Raw genomic sequence first — 19,396 nt, 5'->3', positions numbered from 1 at the left:
TTCCCTCGTTCAGCTTGAACCGCCAAAGTGACCTTGGGCCAGGGTTTGGGTCCCCCAGGGCTGTTTCACCACCAACAAACTCGAATCGTCAACAAAAATACCAAGGCCGGCTGGCTGTCTGGATCGGATGCATGTACCTTCTTTTATTAGACGGCAGGGTGTTAAAATGCTTGCAGGATTAATGCGAAGGATGATGGATGAACAGGCTCCTTTTGGTTTCAGATGCTGAAGCATGGCACTGGGGTTTGATTGGCCCTTCCCTTGACAGGTTCTAAAGCCATTTGTATTTTTTTTTTACTGAATCATTGACCCTCGGATATCAATCCCAAGACTCAAACTGTTGAGAAGGAAATTCTGGTACTGTAAGAAATATGGGTGTTGTCATGGACAGCACCTCCTATTTATGTGCTCTTACTTTTGAACACATTTTGCACCACAAACAAGAGTTAATTATGACTACCTGGTCATCCCCCCCCTGCAGGCCAGACCTCGTCTCCAGAGGGGGGGCAGCTCTGCCTCCCTGCACAACAGCTTGATGAGGAACAGCATCTTCCAGCTGATGATTCACACCCTGGACCCCCTCAGTGAAGGTAGGACACGAGCACAACCGCACACAGACCGACATGTGTCACTAACAGTGTTTCTCGATGGAACTCTCTCTGTCTAGACCTGTCAGTCTCCTTGACTCCCAGGCAGACAGAACCAGGAAGGGAGGAGCTTCCATAACACTGGTGCTCTTCAGGAGAGAGGCTTCGCTAAGTCTCTGGGCTTTTGTTGTTGTTGCTGTTATACAGGTTGAGATGACTCCTCACTTAAGAGGGTTTTACTAACTCCTGACAACATCCAGTCAGATTCAGTAGGTCTTCAGTAGCAAATTGTAGAGATTGTGGTTATTTTCCTGATGTTTTCTAATTACTGGGGTTATTTTGGTTTTATTCACCACAAAGGTGCCTTTCTTGGGAACTCCAGTTGATCAATTAAGGCCAAATCAGGACACTCCTTAGAACACCTATATTAAGGGTTTGAGATAATCAATGCTCCAAAAATCGAGTCACAACACCAACGGCTTTGAAACAAAACTTATACAGTACATAAAACTATGCCATGAACCAGATTTGAAATGGGCGTACTGGTAAGTGTATGCAGGATTAATCCTTGTACTGTGAGCGAGGTCGTGAGGTTGTTTCTTGGAAATACTCTGAGGTCAATGCGATATCAGCAGTCAGACAGATATTTCCTTGACTCCAAGATGAAGGCCTGCTACGTGTGCTGGGGATGCAGAATTCTGTGTTCTTGGAACATGGGTGGAATATTTGATTTCTGAAACATTACGGGTGGTGCAGCATCAGCCCCAACCTGAACCTGTCCCAGGGAGCCGTCATTTCAGCTTCCACGGTCTTCACATTTCTGGAAAGCGGAGCTTTTGAATGAGTTGATTCAAGGCAGATTAATAAGCTGTGCTCTGGCTGACTGCAAAGGGCCCCATTAACATGCATTCCCCTTCTTGTGGCGCTACCAATCCTAGACGCCCCATTACTCAATGTGTTAGTCACTCCATCTGGGTGATTAAGCTCTAAATCACAGCCTATGATTGCAACGATGTGCGAGGGCATAGCTTGCGTGAAGGAGGAACGCACTGTAGGACCCTCGTCAGATGAGGCATTAAGGCCCCCACTTCTCCTTTTGGTCTTCAAATGGATGTGTAATTATGATCGCACGATGGGAGCTCGATGCTATTTTGCGTGTTTTTCCCAGGCTGTGCTCCTATGAGGCTCTCGAGCTCTTGGGAGGCGTTCAATAATTCTTTTGAAGGTTAATGGTCTAATGTTCTCTTTTCTTGTACCAGAGATGTCCGTCCTCAGAAAAGAGCCCTGTTCTTTTTATATAAAGGACAGTGAGGTGGCCACTTTGTCAACAGCACAATACCAGACGAGATGTGGGACTTAGTCTTCCTCATCTAGGGCTGATCAACATACCTCACATCCACAAGACTGTGGTGGACCTGTGCTAGACTGTCTGTCAGCAAAGGGCTGTTTCCTGTGTGCAATACCTTCAGGTTCATTGTTGCTTGTCGGTAACCTCACACCAGAGAGCGTATCCTCTGTGCTCTTAAGACTTGGGCAAACAGCTTCATCGAGTCGAAGCATCTTGTCCTTAACGTTCACCGTTCCCTGCAAGCTCTTAGACTTTAAGTGGCTCAGTGTTGCCAGCTCAGTAAGTCCATCTATTTTTCATAGGCACTATTAAAAGCTGTGGGCTTGATTCTGAGTGAAGATTGTGTTGGTGTACGAGGCACAGAGTTGGATGTTTTTGTGAGACTGAAGAACTGGTGGTGGCAGCTATTTAAAAAATGTATCATTGAACCCTCTTTTTTGCTTAGGGTAAAGCCCATCATTTCAACCATATTTACATGTCTTTCAGTCTATTTCAATGTCCAGATTATATCTTTTTTTTGTGGCCGTTCTTTCCCCTCACATATGAATAGCTCATTGTGCATATTTTCATAGTTGAATAGTTTCAGAACCGTCAGTCCTGGCCTGTTCCAACATATTTTATACATTCAAAGTCATCTGGTTTATCTTTTCCCTTTCTCTCTGTCTCTCTGTCTTTTTCTACTCTTGTTTCTGCCTCTGTCCCCTCAGAATTTGCTGACTCTGGTGAGTTCCAACTCTAATTATCTAATCCCCCAGATTTGTTCATTCTCATCCCTGTAGCCCCGAGACCCCGCCCCCTTTGGTTGTAGATTTCTTCTCCTCAAAATGCCGCCGTGTCCATCCTTGTTTGTTCAAGTCAACAACCCTGTTTAGCCGCCGTAGATGTACTTTTAATAGACAGATCCTCTATAGCGGGATCCTCTATAGAGGTATTCTCTAAAGAGGTGTTCACTATAGTGTCTTTTTCTATGGAAGTATTTTCTAAGTAGGTGGTCCTATAAATGTATTCTCTATAGATGTATTACCATTTGTAAAACCATTCACGTGTTGTTCCCATTAATATCCCTTCTTGGTTACCCCATAAACTACAGTCTTAATGTCACATGTCATAGAGTACTAACCAGCTGTCTCAATAATGAACATACTTGCTGTCCTCCATCTCCAAATTCAAAGACCAATGTACCTTTATTTCCAATGTCTTTTAGTTTTAGTCAAAAAAAATAATAATTGTAACATAAGTCTTTATGGACTTGCCAATGCTACCATGAGTAGGTTAACCTTGAACTAAATATGGGACCCTCTGAAGTGGTTGGCATCGCCTAATTCTGCTGGGAATAGGAAATCCATACTGTTGAACCATATTACCTTGTTTGGCGTGTGTGTGGGTGGGTGTATGTGTGTGTGTGTGTGTGTGTGTGTTTGTGTGGAAGAGGAGGGAAGGGGACAACACACATTGAATCCTCTCCCCATCTGTGTGGAGCTAAAATGCTAACTTTTGAGCAGCATGAAATATGAAGCAACAAAGACTCAAGGGAGATGAGGTCAAAACTGCTTCCTCAGCTGCAAGACAAATGGCTGTGGTCAGGTGCTCATCTGAGGCTCTGTGCACTTACTCATACTCATAGCTGGACCTGACCTCTTCATCATGGGGTTTCTGGGCAGCACTGATTCGACAGCAACTCGGGTCACACTGTGTCACAATGAATTCCATCCTGCTCCTCCTGGCCCTGCTCCCTCTAGTCCTCCTCCTCCTCCTCCTGGCCCTGCTCCCTCTAGTCCTCCTCCTCCTCCTCCTGGCCCTGCTCCCTCTAGTCCTCCTCCTTCTCCTCCTGGCCCTGCTCCCTCTAGTCCTCCTCCTCCTCCTCCTGGCCCTGCTCCCTCTAGTCCTCCTCCTCCTCCTCCTGGCCCTGCTCCCTCTAGTCCTCCTCCTCCTCCTCCTGGCCCTGCTCCCTCTAGTCCTCCTCCTCCTCCTCCTGGCCCTGCTCCCTCTAGTCCTCCTCCTCCTGGCCCTGCTCCCTCTAGTCCTCCTCCTCCTCCTCCTGGCCCTGCTCCCTCTAGTCCTCCTCCTCCTCCTCCTGGCCCTGCTCCCTCTAGTCCTCCTCCTCCTCCTCCTGGCCCTGCTCCCTCTAGTCCTCCTCCTCCTCCTCCTGGCCCTGCTCCCTCTAGTCCTCCTCCTCCTCCTCCTGGCCCTGCTCCCTCTAGTCCTCCTCCTCCTCCTCCTGGCCCTGCTCCCTCTAGTCCTCCTCCTCCTCCTCCTGGCCCTGCTCCCTCTAGTCCTCCTCCTCCTCCTCCTGGCCCTGCTCCCTCTAGTCCTCCTCCTCCTCCTCCTGGCCCTGCTCCCTCTAGTCCTCCTCCTCCTCCTCCTGACCCTGCTCCCTCTAGTCCTCCTCCTCCTCCTCCTGACCTTGCTTCACCTACAACTGCTTCATGATTTGATCGCGGATTACGCAAACTTATATATGACTATGTAGCCGGCGGAACAGAGGGAACAAGGTCAATCGATTGAACTGGGAGAGGTTTGCCTCTAGCCTGTCACTCAGAGGCTGTGGACATGCCAGATAGCAAAGGCCCCAACAGAATAGGCTCTTTGCTTGGCTGACCCATGGACTCCAGTGAGCCCTTACCACCAGGCCCCACTCCCCGCCCCACCCATGGTCCCCAATAAATACCCCTTCCATGGTCCCCAGTGATGCCCTCACCAATGGTCCCCAATAAAGAACCCACCCATTGCCCCCCCACCCTTGCGCTTTCCCGGAAGCCCACTTCAACGCAACATGGAAATCATTACATCAATGATTGGCTCTGGTGAAAGAATCGTTGTTAAAAGCGTTCAGTTCCAACACAGACTGAATTTTCATGACGCTCCAACTAGTAAAAGGAAGAAAGACAGGGCTTAGAGGTCGCCACGCAATGACGAGAGGTCTTTAGTAGAACGCCAAGAGTGCTCTTTTCCTGCCGCAGAGGATAAAGTACACATGAAGTGGTTGTGTTGTCGTGTGTCTTCAAGCTGTGTTGGATGCAAAAAGTCAGTCCGAATGATTTTCTTCTGACCATTGTCAGTGATCTAATTGTGTTTTATCAGTACTTTTTTTTTTACACTACTGTCTGTATCGTGAGGTCTTTTTTTTTTTTTTTTTTTGCGGTTTAAAAAAATTAAAACAGTTAACGTTACAGCAGACTGCTTTACAATGATGACCAGGCACAGGTGCAACCATAATACTTTGATTATCAAAGTCATGCTGTTGTGTTTCAGCACTGTTATATTTTTTTATTCAAGAATAAGTCATCAACTAAATGTATTTTAAACAAAATGAAAGCAAATATCAATATATGGTGCCAGTCTCAACACTGCGGAAGAAAAAACTCTCGCTTATAGATGACAATCGGATGGATAATTTAGGTTTATTTGTTTTTGCAGACATTATTTTACTGACACAATAATATCAACAATCGTTCAACACCTGCAAGCATGAATATCTCAGAAGAATCTGAGATCTGAGAAATACCTACCTATAAGGATGCTAATCACTTGTGGAAGTTGTTGATGTAAAGATTTGTACTTTGTGAAGTGTCCTGGCTAGTAGGCTTCTGTTTTGCACTTATGCAGTGATGTTTTGGTGAGAGAGAACAACTTTGCCGTCCCTTTGTACAGTGTGTGTGTGTGTTTGAACCTTCAGGATGTGGTGTTTTTACATGTCTGCTCCTGTCCATGTCTCTGTGCTCGTCGCCTTACCCTTGTCTTTTGCTGTGATGTTGTAGAACTTGGAACATATGGAAAGCTAAAATATTATCACACAATGACTGAAGAAGGTAAGTCTGCTCTCTCAATTACTTTAGTCATTTTCTTTTTTACATGTTCCGTTTTCTCTTCATTTCGATCGCTTGACCTTGCCACTCATTGTTTTGTGCTTGTACGGTACGGTTCAGTTTTTACTTTTTCTTTGATGTCCTCTCCGAGATTTCACTGACATAAGTGCAAATCGTGGTTCCCATGCTCATTGTTTTGTTTTGGTTTCTGATTGATGTTTGTTTTTTGATGGGGTTGGTTGTCCGTGTTGTCAGAGCTCTGAGGAGATTTGGTATCTAAGTGTTGTATTTGAAACGTTAACTGTATGTACATCCACCCTTTTTGTTGTTCTTTTTACTGTTGTGCCGTACAGTGTGACACCCTGGAAAGGTATCATGAGAGATAGAAACCTACACACGTCAATCCCAGAGATGCAAAGAAAGAGTTCCAGTGTGTAGTGTTGTGTATATAATTTCGACAGTTTAGATAAGAAGTAAAACACTGATACAACATTATCAAACCAGCTTCCTTAATAAGTCAGATTGTTTATTTTGTTTGATCTTAATACCCAGGTTACCTTGCTTGCATGTGACTTCACCAGTGGTTATAATGGCTTAGTCATGCACACAAATAGAAAAATAGAAAAACAACGTTCGCAAAGCATTGCGAGAACGTCTCCCCTCCTCCCTAGCAGGTGGGGGGGGACAACAGCATCGGAGAAACAGATCAGCCACGCCTCATGAAACCCTGGTACTGACAGGGAGAGAGCGTTGTGAACGCACCTCCCATTTACGTCACACATTTTGGAGGAAAACCAGTGACTCACCCACCCAGGAATTGCGTAACATTCGGGGCTGACAGGGAAAATAGAGTAGGCAGAGATGGCTAACATTATAATGACGACTAGAGAAGGGCTCCCTACCAACGAGTTACATAACTCCTTGTCAATGACTGAGTTGTTTCTTGTGTGTATAGTTTGTCAAGACCCTGACGTTGAAGTTAAACAGAATACAGAATGAAAGTGCTTATTTGCAAAAGCACACACAGCTAGGGAATCCTGACATTAGCTTTTTTTTGTGTGCCTACATTCTTCATCTCTTGAAACACATTGTGAATGCACCTCATATATTGACTTTGTGAAATCTGAAGGACTTACTCGGCATACTATCACAGTGTTGGCTGATCGTACCATTAGCTCGAAGATAAAAGGAGATTGCCCGTTACGCCAAGCCCTCCCTGCCTGTGCAACTTGCCGGAAGCACTGATTACACGCGTACGCACGCATATACATCCTCTCACGCGGACAACCTCCCAAGGTGAACGAGGCTGAAGTGTGCTGGTGGTGTGATCCATATCCGTGTGACCGAACGTGTCCGTGTGTGCGTTTGTGTGTGTGTGTGTGTGTGAGTAGGTTAAACAGGGTTACGCGGCGTCAATTTCTACGGACGATAGTGAAAGAACACGACGGATTTGAGTTGTACAGTATGTGAGGGGACTGGCGTGTGAAATGGGGGAAGAGGTGTGAAAAAGAGGGACATGGGGTGGAGGTGGAGGGGGTCTAGAGGACACAGTGTCACTGGGTGGCTGTGTGAAGGCTAATGATTTTACTGGAAGGTCACAGACGGCGACAGGGTTGGGTGGAACACATATCGATGAGTCACCCCATCGAGCCCGACGAAGTAGTCAACCTTACGTTATTCGAGAGACTGAAAAAAACAAAACATCCAGAAGCTCTCAGGTCGATTGAAATGTACTGGCCTGAATAGAATTATGCATGGCATTCGTGCATAGGCTGGCACGCACATGTGCCCTGACACGAATACACCCGTCGATTCGTAGTCTAGAGTTGAACCAAACACGTCTCTTGATATATTTCAAGTCCATCAGGGCCGATTATGTGGTGCAGCTTTTCTGTCCTATTTGTGTGACCAACCAACAAGCTCAACACCTGTGAGATGCATAATAATCCCCTCATTCTTAGTTATCATTGATCTTCTGTTATTGATGCTGTTGACTTTAAGTGGATACAGATAGCCTGGACTTCCAATAAGCCCATCCTATGAAGTGTTAAAGATTGTAAAGTGGTCTGGTTCCATGGACGTCTCTTTTGGTCCCTATCACACATGGTCCCGGTACCCAGGCTGTACCCAGGCCGGAGGTCTGGCAGTCAAGTCAGGACCAAATAAAACTGCTTTAGGTGTGTGGACGTACTGTAGGTCCCCCTTTGGGACTATCAGAGAGTGGTGGTCTCCAGATCATGGGACCTCTCAGGCAGTCGCACCCCATGGTGGCGGCATTGAAGGGATTGCCTTTGCATTCTTCTTAATGTCAAGAGGGGCAACCTCTTACATAAGCCGATACACCTTGTTGTTGTTGACTTGATCAGAACCCTAGCCTACTGTGTCGCCTTGTGTATTCCTTAAGCCAATAGAAGTATTCTTGTGTTCGTGCTACTGGATTGATAACATTTTGTTTTTCAGTACTGTCCTTTTTTTTTTTTACAGAAGCTAATTCATTTGACGCTAGTGTTGTTGTGATTTTGACAGGTCAAATGGTAGCGGTTGTGTAAAGCTGTTGGTGTGTGTTCCTGCCTCTGGGTCAACGTCTGTGGGCATGGGGGGGCAGTCCTGCTGGCCTGCCCCAGCAGCCTCTGAGGTTCTACTGCCATTGTTGTTGTTTTTACAGGAAAATTCCGGGAGAAGGCATCCATCCTTCACAAGATTGCCAAAAAGAAATGTCAAGTGGAAGACAGTGAGAAGGCTAACGGAGCAGCTAGCCGCTCAGGTGGGTGACACAGCATTTCCTCACACTGGAGGCTTTCGTAAAAGCTCCAATTCCTGAGCTTCATAGCAATATTTTTTCATCCTTAGTCTATATTTCATGAAACATTTTGATCACTAAATGGCTGTTAGTTATATTATCAATATTTTATATAAATATAGTAGGTATAATCTACAAATAATGACTGTCTGCGGTGAATATCCATCCCAGATCTTTCTAGAATACACAGTGAGGAACGACCCACCAGGGGGAAGGACTTGTCATAATCGTGAATGGATTCCCGATAATATATGCTCAACCGCTATGTTGACATACAGGAGACGTGCAAAGATAATGATCCAGACACAGGAACAACACACAAAGGATAGTTCATATAAAGTGTTATTGGTAGTTGTTTGTTGGTACATCCAAGGCTGAGCATGACCATACACCACACCAGTAAAATATCCCCCATGATTTATAGTGCAGCACACCACGTATGTCTGGCAGATCTGCCGCTCCTCTCCAGCTCTGTTATCCTCTCCTCTCCAGATCTGCTATCATCTCTCCAGCTCTGTTATCCTCTCCAGCTCTGTTATCCTCTCCTCTCCAGCTCGGTTATCCTCTCCTCTCCAGCTCGGTTATCCTCTCCTATCCAGCTCGGTTATCCTCTCCTCTCCAGCTCGGTTATCCTCTCCTCTCCAGCGCTGTTATCCTCTCCTATCCAGCTCGGTTATCCTCTCCTCTCCAGCTCGGTTATCCTCTCCTCTCCAGCTCGGTTATCCTCTCCTCTCCAGCTCGGTTATCCTCTCCTCTCCAGCGCTGTTATCCTCTCCTCTCCAGCGCTGTTATCCTCTCCTCTCCAGCGGTTATCCTCTCCTCTCCAGCTCGGTTATCCTCTCCTCTCCAGCTCGGTTATCCTCTCCTCTCCAGCGCGGTTATCCTCTCCTATCCAGCTCGGTTATCCTCTCCTCTCCAGCGCTGTTATCCTCTCCTCTCCAGCTCGGTTATCCTCTCCTCTCCAGCTCGGTTATCCTCTCCTCTCCAGCTCTGTTATCCTCTCCTCTCCAGCTCTGTTATCCTCTCCTCTCCAGCGCTGTTATCCTCTCCTCTCCAGGCAACATTTTGTTCAGTAGGAGCCCTTGCCAAGTGCAAATCCTGTGTTTTCCACTTCAAAGAACTATTACGTAAAGGTCCAAAATACTACACCGACGTAGGAACGTGTGTGTGTGTGTGGAGGGGGGGGGGGGGGGGTTGTGTGTGTGTGTGTGTGTGTGCGGGGTGTCCTTACTAACCGCACCAGATAAAGTGTGTTTGGGGGGGTGGGGGGTAGGGGAGTGCGCGCTTTCATTGGCAAAATGTACCCAAATGGGCAAAATCAAAGAGAGATATGTATATTTATTACAGACTAAATTATGCTAACAGCGCCGCATTAACATATTACCATTTTAGTGTCCAACTGCATGACCGGTATTGATAGTAGCCTGCTTTGATGTTAAGACCTCTCATTGCTCAAGATTAGAGTTAATAGCACTGATTGAATGATTATTTTAACATTGTCTGCCACAGTCAACAAAGACACACTTTGTCACGTTCAAAGAAACCCACAGTGTTCCGGTAACACGGTGACGCGTTCATCATGGAGTGTTAGTCCTTCACACAGAATCCAGATCATCTGGGAAGTCTGTTTGACCTATTCGCTGTCAAACACGCACACGTGCGCACACACAATGCTTATGATTTGATTAGGATCTCTCTGTGCTTTTGTAATGACTGCAGGCTCCCGTCTAGAAGGACAGAGAAGGAGGGGTTGTCAGGGCTATCAGATCGCAGTATCAGTCTGACTATCTCCCCTGCCGTGTCACAACCACACTCGGATTAAACCAATTTCCATAGCAATTATGTTTTAATCATCTGATTACATGGCTATTGGCTCGTTGTATTTTAATCAAAAACTCTAAGTAAGTCTGGCTCTAAATGAATTGGAGATATGTTAGCCACAAGGATTGGAGGTAAACTGTGTCTGGGGATACACTTGTGTGCTCATACACACACACATAATTTGTACTCAAGGTTTAAGTCATGTGAACAAATTGTAGGTCTTTCCGGTTATGAAGGCTAGTAAAGTGTGGGCATATGTCAGCCTCATTTAAAATGGCATGCGTTTGTTTTTTGTTTTACAGATAAGAATCTTCCGAACAGCTCCAATGTGGAGGTGGAGGTGACGCCGCCAATGAACGGAACTGCAGGACAAGAGGGTGAAGCGGTAGGAAACCAAACACACACACACACACACACGTTACACATCCAAACACCTACGCTTTGCTTATCCCTAGCCGTTACCTACACTGACTCTTCATCAACATCGGAACGGCAAGATCTTCGGCTTAGGGAAAGTTGTGATTGACATGAAGGTCACGTTGACTACTGTGCAGGTCTGTGCTTCTGTGTTGACCCCAGCATGTTTCTAGGCGGGGTCCTGCGTCTCTACCCAGGCCTGCCAAAGTCCTTCTCCTGCTGCCGTGGCTACGATCACGCTATCCTCTCTTTCGCCCCTGGACGTCCGAAAACACACATGCACACACCTTGATACACGCATTCACAAAATTGACGTGCACGTTCACAAAAAGTCATACGCAAACTCACCTTTTCCAGCTATGGTAATTACATTAGTTTGTTTGTTTTTTAAGAGCAAACAGGAAGATGAACCATTAGTTGTGAACACAGTGGATTATATAAACAGGATCATGAACGATGAGTCTGACCGCGTACATCCTCTCTGTTGGCACAGCAACCTGCCAGGCTGCCAGATGGTGCAGCATGGTTCTGGAGTGAGCTGGCGTTTTATCAAAGTCTCCTACGAAAGGAGGAGTGGTTGGGGCGGAGGGGGAGGGGGGGGGGGGGGGGCTTGACCACCTTGACATGACATCTGCTTCTTAGGACAGGTACATTTCTCAAAGCATCTCTTTACCTTCACCGAACGAACATTATCATTCGTTCATATTAACTATCGAAGTACTCTCCTTGACCAAGAGACCCTGATAATGATGGGAGTAACACAGATCCGTCTCTGAAATAGAGCCCTCTTTCTGGTTGTTTCTGCAGAATCTTCTCTCCATATCTGCAGTCTTTTAGCTGCATTCTTGTCTCCAAGCATCGTTAAAGGTTCAGAATCATTTGGAGCTTATGGGACTGTCTCAGAATAGATTACAGAGGGAAGTTTCTGAAATGGATCTTGTTTGGTAAAATGACCAGGCACACCTCAATCGATCTGCCTTCTCCCCCACCCATACACACACACAAACACACACACTCCCCTTGGTTCAGAGCAAGATCTATTGCTCTGGCTAACAATAGCCTCCATCTTTGCAACCCTCATCACTCATACTGTGGTTCAGGAAATATAGCCCAAATCAGGAGAAAAAGTAACCTTCAACAATATTTTTGGGGCGAAACTAAACTTTAAGGTCAGCATTTTTGTTCTTCTTTCTGGAGGGGCCTGAATGCTGAATTTGAAAACATTGTTTTAAAGCCAACATGGAAAAATATATTCTCATTAAAAAGCAGAGAAGCCAGAGTCTGGTTGCCACAGCTGGGTTTTTTACACATAGCTATTTTAGAAGACAACCTTGCGCTAGTATCCCACAGTGCACCTGTCGGTGTCTGGCAGGATGTGCCTTGGAGCTCACACCTTTACGTGTCGCCAGGGGCACCGTCACACTCACTTTTCAATTCCTACGGGATGCCTTGGCAATTCGGAAATAATATATATGGTTAACGTCTAATTATATATTCAAAGCCGTTTTCAGCACAATTTCCTTTTTTTTTAAAGTTGATAGTTTAGGTTAGGTTTGGCAAACTGATGTTTTGATGAACATAAAAATGCCTTTCAATCTGAATTGCAAACATTTTTCTTTATCTTTTTAAAGAGTGATGCACAGACTTTGCCTAAATTATGTGATGCAGGCTCATTTCATGTTTCCAACTCTTTTAGACGGCTGTAGCCTACATGACTCAAGCTTACGTCACAGTTCCAGCTCTTCTAAATGTTCTTTTTCTGTGTAATGCTTCTCTATGCAAGTCATGTTAAATATTCATGAGAGTGTACTGCTCCTTTAATCTATTTCTCCTTTAAGAACAATGAGTAGAAAACAAAGATTGATAACAGACAGGCTATATGACTCATCCAACCCCTACCATTACAGCTTCACAGATAAGACAAATAGGGAAACTGTTTCCATGTCACGGTTGATGGATACGGCATCTGATCACAAGCGTCCCTGCTTATTTTCTTTTTCTATAAACCCAAGCAAAGAGGTTTAGAGCCTTCAGATCCAGAAAGTTTGCTCCACACATATCTGGTGAATGTATTGGGAATTTTCATTCGCTTCTCACGTCTGCGTTTGTCACCCAGTTAGCAGGCTGTCAGCTTGAGGTCTGTTCTCAGCAACCAGAGCTATGTTGTCAACATTGCAGCAGTGCCCTTGTAGCTCATCCAAGATTAACCAGGACCAACGCCTGGTTCGTCAGCATCGGATAAACAAAGAAACACAGCGGAATTAAATGATGAGAAACGGGTGAGGCGAAGATGATCAGAAAGATTTATCCATGTCAGAAACCAAGAGGTGTCCATCTCTCTGTTCAAGGTTGTCAATGGATGAGTGAAGGTGAAGGCAAGGGTAAAGGCAAGGGGGCCATCTTTTCCCTGTTGAAGCTGGTAACTGTCGTTAGGAGATTGTTCCAACTATGTGAGACGCCTCTCTCGTGTACAACTCTCTGAGGTTCCAGCTGAACAGGTTGTTCCACCCCACAACCTACTATAATGAGTTGACAGCTCATCCCACCCGTCCCTAGGTGAACATCCCATGTTTACCATCTCTCCCTGCGCATTTCAGACATTTCATCACAATACTGCGCATGCGCTCAGGTTTTGCGCATGATGTACGGCTCTGATTTGATCAAGGGTGCAGAAATGTACATCCCGGCACTGATGTTGGCATGTCGGGCTCACATTGGGGAAGTGCCTGCTGCTATCCAGGAGTCATTCCCTTTGTGGAACAATACAAGTGTCTCAATGGGCTTTCCCCTGAGGGTAAAACTAATTTAATAAATGTCAGCCTTCCTCTGTTGCTCTGGGGAGCTGGGTGTCTGCGCTCTGGGGGGCTGGGTGGTAGGTGTCTATGCCATTTAAGCTTGCCGACTTTGGCACTGGCTGAGGCACCGCAGGGCAGGAAGGCCCCTGAGGGGATGGCATATGGGAGCCCTCTCTGAAAACACAACAACATCTCTGTAGGACATTGACCGGCAGAGGTTACTGATAAACTGACAGGCTAATAATATCCCGATTTTGTAGGCCCGAAATGGTGCCCACCAGCAAGGTGCCCTGTGCCAATATGAACCGCAAAAGTAACCAGTTTATAAAGATCATGAAAAAGCGGATACGGTGCCAGTTTGCGTACGCCAATTCAAAACGCCGTCCGATTTTCCTGATGGGAGAACTCGGCTGATTCTCTGTTCCCAGCTCCAGACCCATTCAGTGGTAACAATACGACCATCTGGATGTGGAGAGGTAGTGAGAGAACACAGTGAGCTCTTTTGTTTTGCAGGCGCTCATCGCCAAGGTTACCTGAGGACGCGGCGACAGGATGGGGAGGATGCGCCGGACACGGGCGCCATCTTGTTCGTACTTGTCTTTTAGCTGACTCCAACATGCTGTGGAAGTGTAATCAACCAGTGGGTCAAGGGTCCGCCTTCATTTGCTCGGCACCAACCTAGACTCTCTTTAGAATCAAGGAAGTCAGGGAAGATTTTTCTCATCATGAGTGTTTTACTAAACTGCCCCTTACCGTCACAACCCTCTGTATTTAGCTCTGTAATCTAGCTCTTTTGACGATTTGAGTTGTTGCTGGTGTGGCACTTTATTTGTATAGAGGACATAGTCTTTGTTTGATTTGTTGTGATGATTGCAGCGGTGGGCCTCCTTTGACAAGGAGCTCCCAACGGCTTTTCGCTGTTAACATTTAAAAGATAGATGACATGGCCAGAGATTATCAGCATCTGGTCTTAAAACAGGCTTAAAAGTCAAACAGACGTACCAGACTAAATGTTAGCCCTACCTCCTGGGTCAGGTAACACATCCCCCAGTGGCCTAGTCAACTGGGCTGCAGGGACACCAAAGCAGCTTGTAATATTCCACTCTGTTTGTTGTTTTTCTTTCCATGCTCTAAGCCTAAATTTACACCGTTCACACATGCACCAAACAGAAACAAATCAACAAAAGGGATGTGCTTAGCCACACCGCAATGTCTGTTTCATACTTTAGGAGTATCTTTGTTAAAACACACCGAAAATACGTGTTGTACACATTAAGCTGCCACAGGGTTCAGAGTGTGGATAGAAGCCATGACTGAGGATCTTGCCCTCTCTGCTCAGGCTGAAGACGAGGAGGACGAGGACCAGCCTCTGAGCCTGTCCTGGCCCGAGACGAACCGCAAACGCCTCACCTACCTCATCATCATGCCCATCGTCTTCCCCCTGTGGCTCACGCTGCCCGACGTCAGGAAGACGGTGAGTGCGGCCGCACGTCGGTCGCTCCCGATTGTTGTCGTTTTCATGGTTGCTGTCGATGCGCTTTTGGAGGCGGACCGTCTCTGTTTGCATTAAGGCCATGTGTCCTTTATCTAGGCTGTGTACGTCTGTGTGGTTTTTGTTCCATTTGATCTTCTCTTTTCTCCCAGACTGCAAAGAAGTTCTTCCCCATATCGTTTTTGGGATCCATCAGCTGGATTGCGATATTCTCTTACCTCATGGTGTGGTGGGCACACCAGGTCTGTTCTCATTTCATCTCGTCATTCATTTCTGCTTCCAAAGTCTCCAAACAATCCAACAGAGCTATTCAATATTTTTTTGATAAATCTTATAATCTTAGGTTTTGTTGAAATCTTTCACGTGTATTTATTACATGTAAATTGTAGTCTACAATGTGGAAAAAGTTGAATTCAATGCAGGTTTGACTGTAATTAAAAATGTTTTGAAAGTGGATGTGGACTAGGCATGATGTCTTATCTTTGCAGGTGGGAGAAACCATTGGTATTACAGAGGAGATTATGGGGCTCACCATATTAGCAGCCGGTACCTCAATTCCAGACCTGATCACCAGTGTGATTGTAGCCAGGAAGGGGCTGGGGGACATGGCCGTGTCGAGCTCTGTGGGTTCCAACATCTTCGACATCACCGTTGGGTATGCTGATTTGTGTCACTAGCACCGTGTGGCTTAGGGGGTAGCGTTAAAGTATATATAGTCGCCATATAGTAAACGTTAATATCTAACCCTCTTTTTAACTGCTGTGTGTCTTTGTCTGTGTGTGTGTGTGTGTGTGTGTGTGTGTGTGTTTGTTCCAGTCTGCCGTTCCCGTGGCTCCTGTGGTCGCTCATCCAGGGCGTGAAGCCCGTGAGCGTGAGCTCCAACGGGCTTTTCTGCGCCATCGTCCTCCTCTTCCTCATGCTCCTCTTTGTCATCGCCTCCATCGCCGCCTGCAAGTGGCGCATGAGCAAGCTGCTGGGCTTCATCATGTTCCTGCTCTACTTTGTGTTCCTGGTGGTCAGCGTCATGCTGGAGGACAAGGTCATCATGTGTCCAATCTCCATTTGAGCCCCCCCACGCTCCTCCTCTCCCCCCCCCCCTGACCTCTGACCCACCCGACCCCGTGCAGAGGAACTTTGCCAAGTCTCTTCGTGAGTTTGGTTGGAGAACGTTTGGTTTCCGTTTTTATTTAATTTTGTACTTTTTGTTGGGACATCCAAAAGGAATTATGAAGCATGACTGGGTTCAGTTCATTACTAACCTGTGAGGAAATAGTATTAAACTTTTTGGTTCACGAGCATGGGGGTCTCGGGCAGGGAGAGAGGTAACCCTGCCATCTTATGCATGTCACTTGTTTCATTACATACAATGTGCTGGGTTTGGACACCTGACAGACTGAGCAGGCTGTGTCACAGTCACTTCAACCCTCCCTCTCCCTCCTGTTTAAGCTGCAGTGTGCAGGCATGAAGGAAATACTGAGAAAAAAACGTACTGTAATTGTAGTTACCTGATTCAGGGCTCAGAGAATGATGGATTTTCAAATGACGGTTGACATGTTTGTCATCTCTGGCTCGATGATGATCAACTCCTGGATGAAGGGATGGTGTGCTGTGAGAACGCTGTCTTAGAACGGTGGAGTTTGGTTCAGAGTAAATGTCCTCCTCTCCTGAGGACTCAAAAGAGGAAATACTTCGTTTTCCACATTGTGCAGATTTGGGGAAAACAAAGACAGTTTTGTTGCAAATTTCATCTTGTGCTCTGTCTGAAAGACTTCAAGAATTCAATCGAATACTATTCTTTGTCCATTTTAATTTTACCATACCACTGAATGTCTCTTTGATTTGTTAATGGATATACTACTCATGGTACCTAGAAGTAGAGTTGTACTGTAGCAGTGTAAGGTCTAGAATCCTGAGCCCTGGTATTAGTCTTACCACTATTCTTCTCACCCACCTGCCATTAAACACGTGTTTCCATTGTACAAAGCTTGTCACGCTTTACTCCCAGTTCAGAATAGTAAACTCTATACAAGAAGATTTAAACAAGCCCCAATTTTAGGCTACTAAAATATACAGTATACTAGCCTTCAATATCCTTCACTCTGAAAAACAAGCATGTGTAGATTCAGATAAGACTCTCATAACCAGTAAGTCAATGTCACAATAGAGTAGTAGATAAACACTTAATACGAGTCATGCAATGGTCTATTTAGATTAGTGAATGTATGTGCACTCTTCAAATTTATCAGACTATTCAGGCCTCTTGAATAGGAGTTACAAAAATATTGATTGATGCATGATTGACCACATTTCCAGATAAGTGTTGTCAGACCTGTGAGGAGTTCTCTATAAAACAGATTTTAAAGAATAACATTTCCTAACTCCTTCAAAGTAGAGAGAGTGCTCAGTTTCTCTGTAGACAATGTCAACATGTGTGGTTGAAGCTATCTTATCAATCTTGTGAAATTTATTTTCTAATCAAGGGTGCTTATGTGCATGTGTGCAATCTGTATATTCTGGCATCATAAAAAGACTATTGGTTAATGATAAAGGTATATGGTAGGAAAAAAATGAATAGATTATATTACCAGGATTTTTGCAACTAACCGCACAAATATACACAAGAATGCGTTTTTTATATTGTTGTTTGATTAGCTAATCTCAAGCACTTATTTTTACACTTGCTCAAGCTACATAGAATGTGGATATTCACAAAACTAACAGCAATATACTGTGTGTATTGTCATTGCATTTGAGAATAGCGTTCTCATGCAGTTGTCTCTGCCATCTTTCTTGTCTATTGTGATCTCATCAACTAACTAGAAATAAGTTTATCTTCAAGTCCCCTACTTTTAGAGCTCTAAACTGGCCAGAAACACCGGAATTACCTCAGCTCAGTCCCTGTGTAGTATATTAGCAAGAATTACCTGTAAAATAATGGTAAATAACTAACATGAATGTGTGAGCGTAATGCATGCGAGGACGTTGGGCTGGTTACCCATGAGCTGTACAGGTGAGCTGGAAAAACTGTAAATGAACTCTTATGCATCAACTCAGAAAGAATTGCTGGTTTCTTTTGTACATAGAACAGAAACGCTTTCGCTGGAGGCCACACAGAACCGAGCTTTAACAAAGGTAATTCACATCTGTGTCGTATTCAACCTATTTTTTTACATTTTCATTTCCTTTGGTAGAAAAAAAGAGATTGGCATGAAAGTGTTCCCATGTTATCACTTGAGCAATAAGAAAGACAAAACAAAAACACTTTTCATTGAATGAAGCCACCCTCAAGAGCTTCCCTAGAAGTCATTGTAAAACTTATTTTCAGTATTCCACCCCTAGAGTGTGAGTGCACTAGCTGGGCTGATATGAGAGCTTCATGTAACCACATTGATTCTTTGTAGTCCATAAACATTAGCCTTTCTTTAGGTGATATTATTGTGTATCAATTAACCCAACTATGTTAGTTCTCCAGCACATTTCCACTCAAAAACTGCAAATACAAGCAACTCAAAGAGTTATTTACTCTTTTGTAACCACACAAGCAGGGTAGAAGGTGGATTTGTACAGCAGGTATTTACAACCTGTATTGATAGACTATTGGAAAAACTACATATTTTCGGGCATACTGGGATCAATTATATTTTCCTTTCATAGTGCTAACTTGCCCACTAACAGCAGAAAACAGAAACTCCTCTGCCTTACACAGTAGTGATGAGAGGCCCTCATATGAAGGAAAATACTATGGTTATATTCAAGCTTGCCAGTAGGGTACTGTATACAGGCCAGATAGTTGCCATTCCTCTCTTACACACTAAAACGTACTCATCCCTTCATGTAAGTGGGAGATACTTGCTTGAGTTTACGATTTAAATTTCACTGAGAACCTAAAGCTTCTCCTTTTGCCTCCTTAACCTGCTTCTCTCAGTGGCTTCAATGTCTGGTGTCAAAAGTGCATAAATGCATAAAGAATTCGAAGTTATTCATGTGAGAAATCAAGAATGGGCAAAGACACAGTTTTCCAAGTTGAATAGTACATTTGTGTGAGCATGAATGAAAAAAGGTTTAAAATGTGAGACTGGTATTGATTGCTGAGAATAGACTATGAGTCAATAACCAATACACATTCTTGCACTGTAAATGTTTTTTATTTTCTTGGTGTTAATGTAAGATTTATTTAAGGTGTACATATATACAGATACAAATTAACCATATAATCTATATGTGTGAAACAACATGTCTCTTTACGTAAAGACACAATGTATGTAATAAAATGAATAAAGCTGATAATGAAATTATTCACTGTTGATCTCTTTTAATTCTCAGTTAGTTT

At 44.8% G+C, this 19,396-nt stretch overlaps 1 protein-coding gene across 6 annotated transcripts in view; it reads left to right on the top strand.

Moving 5' to 3' along the window:
* LOC134009701 (sodium/potassium/calcium exchanger 2-like) overlaps nucleotides 1–19,359 on the top strand; it is a 33,693-nt gene extending 14,334 nt beyond the window's left edge. For 3 of the 6 annotated variants that reach the window (XM_062449308.1, XM_062449307.1, XM_062449305.1), the window contains 9 exons: nucleotides 482–590; nucleotides 2,643–2,657; nucleotides 5,694–5,744; nucleotides 8,407–8,505; nucleotides 10,665–10,747; nucleotides 14,914–15,048; nucleotides 15,219–15,308; nucleotides 15,555–15,721; nucleotides 15,883–19,359. In XM_062449308.1, coding sequence (XP_062305292.1) covers nucleotides 482–590; nucleotides 2,643–2,657; nucleotides 5,694–5,744; nucleotides 8,407–8,505; nucleotides 10,665–10,747; nucleotides 14,914–15,048; nucleotides 15,219–15,308; nucleotides 15,555–15,721; nucleotides 15,883–16,132 — 999 coding nt within the window. In that variant the 3' untranslated portion in view covers nucleotides 16,133–19,359. The remainder of the gene's footprint in view (nucleotides 1–481; nucleotides 591–2,642; nucleotides 2,658–5,693; nucleotides 5,745–8,406; nucleotides 8,506–10,664; nucleotides 10,748–14,913; nucleotides 15,049–15,218; nucleotides 15,309–15,554; nucleotides 15,722–15,882) is intronic. The other 3 variants (XM_062449310.1, XM_062449311.1, XM_062449309.1) reach the window with 1 other exon arrangement.
* Nucleotides 19,360–19,396: the final 37 nt, after the last annotated feature.

Source organism: Osmerus eperlanus, chromosome 23 (assembly GCF_963692335.1).
Source record: "Osmerus eperlanus chromosome 23, fOsmEpe2.1, whole genome shotgun sequence".
In the NCBI taxonomy this organism is placed as follows: domain Eukaryota; kingdom Metazoa; phylum Chordata; class Actinopteri; order Osmeriformes; family Osmeridae; genus Osmerus; species Osmerus eperlanus.
The sequence above is the reverse complement of the archived record's forward strand: the minus strand, read 5'-3'. Positions and strand labels throughout refer to the sequence as shown.